This window comes from Leptidea sinapis, chromosome 41 (assembly GCF_905404315.1).
Source record: "Leptidea sinapis chromosome 41, ilLepSina1.1, whole genome shotgun sequence".
In the NCBI taxonomy this organism is placed as follows: domain Eukaryota; kingdom Metazoa; phylum Arthropoda; class Insecta; order Lepidoptera; family Pieridae; genus Leptidea; species Leptidea sinapis.
The window spans coordinates 7,204,673-7,211,279 of NC_066305.1; the positions used below are offsets into that span (position 1 = coordinate 7,204,673).

Here is a 6,607-nt window from a genome sequence, read left to right on the forward strand (position 1 = left end):
AACATATCAGCTGTCTGGGTGATATATATAACTTTTGATATTAATTTAAATTAAGCTATAACCTTACCATTTCAAGTAGAATTTTAAATGCTGTCATAGGCGTCTTAATATATATATTAATCCAGTGTCCAGATGTTTGTTTGATTTTAATGGGGATTACTTCATGCAGTGCAGTTGAGTCCATCTTGATGGATGGGATAGTTTTTATTTCGATTTGGGACCCATATTTATTTTTATTTCCAATATTTGTTTTGTATGAGAGAATTTATTGAGACACTGTTTGATAGTTCTGCTGTGAAACAATGTCATTATAACAACAGTGAATAAGTCGTAAAATATACAAAATAATTCTTCATGTTATGAAATATTATTGACAAATTCATAATAAATAGTATTTTATTTATTACATACAGAACAACATCTGTTGGGTCAGCTAGTTATTTTGTAAAATGCAATTCCACTTTATATTAAATATATAACATTATTATTTTTTGTAACACAGGCGGCAAGAGGAAATTACTGCCGAAAAAGAGGAGATAGATCGTCAAAAGAAATTGCTGTTAAAGAAGAGGCCTTCAAATAATGAGGGTGGCGGTGGTCGGGGTAAGAGAACATCAAGTGTGTCTGCGCCGTCCACGCCACAGCCACTACACAATGGTACTGATGCTCCCACCTTCCTCAAGCCGGACCCACTGCCTAGTATGACGTGGCAGGAATACTATGAAGCTGATGAAATTCTAAAGGTTAGTTTTCATTAATAAAGTTTATCTGGTATTTTTTTAAATATAACAGTTATTTCCGGTTAAATTTTATTTGTATCTATTATGTCATTTGGGTATCATCAAGTGTCACACTTCATAATGTTTGCATAATATAGTAATCATATTATATTTATAATCCTCTATTAAATCTGCAAGAGTTTAAATGGGCCAAGCTCATTGGTAGATATACCAAAAGTGTTTAGTGTGGTTCCATTGAAAAATGTACAATGTCCTTTGAAAAATGACTAGGTAATGAAATAAAATTTTCCAAACCAGTTTATTGAACTTAAACTATAACAAAAAACCATATTTTTTTTTGTTATTTATATATTTTTCTTGTTTCCTTCAAAAATTTACTATTAATCTGGAAATAAATGTGTTTGAATGCTTTCTAATTACTTCATATTTTTGAAAAAAGTGAAATTTTTTTGCAATGCTATTTTAATAGTTGACAAATATATGCATATATTTTTAACATTTACATGGCAGATATGAGAAAATCAATTTATTAAAATGTTTGCCTGAAACTGCTGTAAGGATTTTTACTGGCAGAAAACTCACCTTCTCTCCATGAAGTAACCAAAGACAGATAAAATTTTTAGAAAAAAAAAACCAAGTGCTACACTCAGTTTTATGAAGTGTTTTATTTTTCAGTTAAGGCAAAGTGCCCTTAAAAAAGAAGATGCTGACTTGCAGTTAGAAATGGAAAAGTTAGAACGGGAAAGAAATCTTCATATAAGAGAACTGAAAAGAATACACAATGAAGACCAAAGCCGCTTCTCTCAACATCCTGTGCTCTCTGAAAGGTTAGGAAAATTAATACTTTAAAAATTATTCATTAAATAATTTTTGTGGGTTGACCCTATATAATTACCATGTTACTAGTTTCATTTTATTAAATTATTCGATTTTAACAAACAATTAATTACATCAAATCTATTGTCTAGTAAATCTCCTTAGACAAGCTACCATGAATAGATCTCCATATTCCTCCATTGAAGACTAAAATAAATGAGTTTTTTTTAAACATTGTCTATAGTTACAATTCCCCGGGAATTCGCTGGGCCGGAATTCGAATTCTCTTCTAAAAAATCCTCCCCTAATTTGCCTCGAAGTATAGACTATATAGCTTGATAGTTGTCGTTATTAATAAATTAAAATTAAGCCACCTTGTTGGGGATTAAATAAATTTAATCAGTTGCAACTATGGTTGATCACAATTACTTTTCTCTATGTCGATGTAAGTACTTGTATTATTTGAAGAACTTTAAGTTTTTGCAAATCATATAGTACTGTAAGAGTAACATAATTTAAATTTATTCATTTTGTCCGAAATAAACAACTTAGCATGATGTGTTTTTTATACAGATATTTGCTGCTAATGCTTCTTGGTAAGGGTGGGTTTAGCGAGGTTCACAAGGCGTTTGATCTGCGGGAACAGCGCTACACCGCCTGCAAGGTGCATCAGCTCAACAAGGATTGGAAAGAAGACAAGAAGGCCAACTATATCAAGTGAGTTCGTACAACAATCTCAATACACTCTTTTTTTCTTAACAATTTCAGATATTTAGCAAAGCATTAATTACTTTTGCATATAATATTCTCTTTATTGTACATTTTTAATGATATTTTATTGATTACTCTATATGCTCTACTCATGGTTCATTGGTGTTGGAAACTGTGAGTAAAGCCGATGTTAATAAAGTTAATAATGTCTTACGAAAGTTTTATTTATTTCATATTTAATAATAAAAAAAGGTGGTTTAATACTGAATAGTAATCACATATTTCACTGGTCAACAATATTTGAATAAGTATGTACAAGTTGTTGTATAAGTATGTTTATCCATTGTATATATTTTATAATTATATTAAATTGATAATTCTTCTTCCAGACACGCACTTCGGGAGTACAACATACACAAGGCGCTAGATCACCCGCGGATTGTAAAGCTTTACGATGTTTTTGAAATTGATGGCAATTCCTTTTGTACAGTTCTCGAATACTGCAATGGACATGATCTCGATTTTTATCTTAAACAGGTAATTGCAGTAATTCATATCAGATAAATTATTATTTTTTTCTTAATGTTTTTTGTCTTTGTAATGAAAGAAGAAGAGAACCATGCTAGTTTGTGATTGGTTTTGCTAAAAGATTATGATACATGGTTAACAGTTTTACAATTTGATCTCTTAATTTTCATATCAAATAGCAAACAATAACCCTTAGAACTGTTATTGATAAAATAAAATGACTATGACTAATATTACATTTCAGCATAAGACAATACCAGAACGTGAGGCTCGGTCCATAGTAATGCAAGTTGTCTCTGCACTTAAATATCTCAATGAGATAAAGCCCCCTGTGATACACTATGACCTGAAGCCGGGAAATATATTACTTACGGAGGGCAATGTGTGTGGTGAAATCAAAATCACAGACTTTGGACTATCAAAAGTGATGGATGAGGAAAATTATAATCCTGATCATGGTATGGATTTAACCAGCCAAGGTGCCGGTACTTATTGGTGAGTAATCAATATTTGTATGACTTAATTATATTTTGTGTGATAAAAACACATAATTCAGGTTATTTTGGAATATTTCGTAAAATAAAGCCTTAAGTTATAATAACTGTTGGAGTTAAATAACATATGAGTTAGTGTCAGCTTCCCAAGGTTTTGGTTTTTGTTATTATCTAAATTAATGTTTGTAATACTATACTTGGTAATATTTTAAATGGAAGGAATTCATAACCATTCAGTTTTAATAGTAAAACTTACTACTCAGTAATCTTTTACACACATATCTATATATATTTTAATGTGTACATATACAATAAATAATAAAACAAACTTGAATTATTTTAGGTATTTGCCACCAGAATGTTTTGTAGTTGGCAAGAACCCACCAAAGATCAGTAGTAAGGTTGATGTGTGGAGTGTTGGTGTGATCTTCTATCAGTGCCTTTATGGCAAGAAGCCCTTTGGTCACAATCAGAGCCAGGCGACTATACTGGAGGAGAACACAATATTAAAAGCAACCGAAGTTCAGTTTGCCAACAAACCTACAGTCAGTAATGAGGCTAAGGTGAGTTATATATTTATTTAGTTATAGAAGTAGTTAGAGATAGATAGTAGTAGTTATAACAATGAGACAAAATTTTTTGCCAATACTTGTAGTTCCTCTTATAAAAATGTACTAGCAAACCCATACATATCTATAGTAGTATGAATAGTTATACATAACGGCAAAACACATATTTAAAATTTAACTTTTGATACATTGTAATAATTCAGTAGTACAATACAGCACTCCGCGTGATCTATCGAACATTAGTTACCACCTATCGCTCTGTATATTAAACACACAGTAAATCTGTAGATAAGTTCAATGTAAACATCAGTTTATCTTTCATTATCATATAAATTCTTCCAAATAATAACAATATAAATAAGCCTAAATTCAGGATGACCTGAATAAAGGCTTTTCAAGTTTCATTCTCTACTCAACCAACAACCAACCTAAGCCAGTAAGTAATTTTCAGGATTTGAGTGTACTATAGTATAGAGTGTGATTTAGTGATGAAATGATTATTTTGGATTGAGCATCTTCAACGTTTTCGTAACGTTGGTCACTAAAGCCTTCCCCTTTCGGTCCTCGGCTATCCTTCTGAGCTCTCTCGTGAGTGGTAGGCCATTGAGTGTCTTGATCAGGTCTGGAAAGATATTATTACATGATTAATTTTTTGGGTGCCGATCTAATTATTACATTTAGTTTTTTTTGTGTAAGACCTTCAAATTATCAATTCCTAATATGACACCCCAGACTTCAGCCTTTTTGAGTAAGTTAACCACTGGGTTCAACCTAGCCACGTTTGCAACTGCAAAAAGGATAACTTTTTCACAGATTATGTTATTTAATGATAGAGATGTATAGAATGACAAATGGAAAAAGTTTATTTGAGAATGACTTGACAAGCTAAATTATTTATTGATCTGAATTACATCTTATTGTGTGACCACAAGAGTCTTTATTTCTATGATCGATTTTACGGAGTGAGACTTGTACTATATACTTGTTATATATCCTCTGACCGTATCAAGAATTCATGGCCATGGCTATGAAGTGCTAAGAATGTCTCAGGCAAATAATAATGTATTTAAATGTATGAGTCTTTCTCACCAAACAACATCATGTCTTGCCATGCACCAATCATCTAAAATTCTTATGTTACACGTTAGTCCGCGTCGTGTTACTTTCCGTGCCTGATTAATACCTCTTAGCATTTTATTTTATGGAAAAAGGAGGACAAACGAGCGTTATCACTTAACACCTGGTGTTAAGTTATCAATCACCCCACATTATCTTGCAACACGAAGGTGTACGCTCTTTTTTTGAAGGTGCCCATGTCGTATCGTCCTGGGAACACCGCATAAGGAATCATCATTCCACAGCTTTGGAGTACGTGGAAGAAAGTTCCTTGAAAAGCGCACAGTGGAGGACCGCGACACATCTAGATGGTGGGGATGATATCCTAATTTGTGGCGTGTCGAAGCATGTGTTGGTATGGTACATTGTAGTGGCCAAACTCGTCTAATGTGCGCGTCTGCTATCTTTTTCAGAGTTTCATCCGGGCGTGCCTGGCGTACCGCAAGGAGGAGCGCATCGACGTGTTCGGGCTGGCGCGGCACGAGTACCTGCAGCCGCCCATGCCCAAGCCGCGCGGCGCCGTGTCGGCCTCGCCCGCGCACGTGCCGCAGGCCTCGTTCTCCGCCAACATGTTCGCCGGCTCGTCCTCCTAGCGCCGCCGCCGGCCTCGCACGCGCCCCGCTGCCTCGCGCTCGCCCTGCTGACAGTGACAGTGACATGTGACGTGTGACAGTGACAGTGAAGCGTGATGCGAACGTTTGGCTAGACTATCGCAATAGTGAAGGAAAAATCATCAATTTGTTTTGTGTTTGTCACGATAATGTTAATATTGATTAACATTTTTTCAAAAACAATTTCAAAATAACAGTTTGGAGGATGTAAATAGAGATACTCCATGTATATCACAATGGACTGAGTGAATGTAATGTGCTTTGGTAAACTGAACAGTTGCAACATGCTGGGAGAGGACTATAATGTTGTCGAGAGCCGCGAGCGTGCTTCCTATACAGTTTGTAAGATTTTAGTTTTGGGGAGTGTACAGTTTAGTTCTGGCAACCCTGAGCCCACCACCCGCCTTGTAAACAACACGCGCCACGCGGACCTCGGAGTTGACTATTTTACAAATTAAATTGTTTAATATTATGCTTACTGTTATGACTGTATTTATTGAGGTGATAAAATGTGATTCTCCATTTTCGAATGGTTTTATCCTTATCACTAGAGAGGATCCATGGGAATATCCCTTGCATATATATATAAGTTATCCCTATTAAAAAGTTAAAATATTTTATATGCAGTTTCTTTATCCCCATTTACAACTGTTTTGGGCTGAATCACTTGACTATTTAATAAATAATAGAGAAATACGTATGTGATTGGTTAATTACTGGGAAAACATTTTTTTTTTATTAATAATGAATAATTTTGTGAGAATTAGTATTTGAAATGTTTTCTCTTAAAAGTTTACATTATTGCCATGTTTATTTTGTCTCTTCCATTTCCCTCTCCCTATTGTTTTCCAGTACCTACACACCTACGAATAAGGCGCCAATGTGATACAAATTTAACTGGCAATTTTGTGCAATGAAGTGTCACTTGTATATACAAGACGAGACTCAGGAGACTATTTAGAGTTTGTTACACAGTTATATGATATTGGCTTTCAACATTGTTGAAGAAAAGTGTGCAAAGC

The 6,607-nt window shown here is 34.2% G+C and overlaps 1 protein-coding gene across 6 annotated transcripts in view; it reads left to right on the plus strand.

The window, feature by feature from the left end:
• LOC126976467 (serine/threonine-protein kinase tousled-like 2) overlaps nucleotides 1-6,203 on the plus strand; it is a 44,295-nt gene extending 38,092 nt beyond the window's left edge. For all 6 annotated transcript variants that reach the window (XM_050824800.1, XM_050824801.1, XM_050824798.1 and 3 more), the window contains 7 exons: nucleotides 503-743; nucleotides 1,416-1,567; nucleotides 2,130-2,273; nucleotides 2,657-2,804; nucleotides 3,040-3,290; nucleotides 3,633-3,852; nucleotides 5,388-6,203. In XM_050824800.1, the coding sequence (XP_050680757.1) occupies nucleotides 503-743; nucleotides 1,416-1,567; nucleotides 2,130-2,273; nucleotides 2,657-2,804; nucleotides 3,040-3,290; nucleotides 3,633-3,852; nucleotides 5,388-5,567 (1,336 nt within the window). In that variant the 3' untranslated portion in view covers nucleotides 5,568-6,203. The remainder of the gene's footprint in view (nucleotides 1-502; nucleotides 744-1,415; nucleotides 1,568-2,129; nucleotides 2,274-2,656; nucleotides 2,805-3,039; nucleotides 3,291-3,632; nucleotides 3,853-5,387) is intronic.
• Nucleotides 6,204-6,607: the final 404 nt, after the last annotated feature.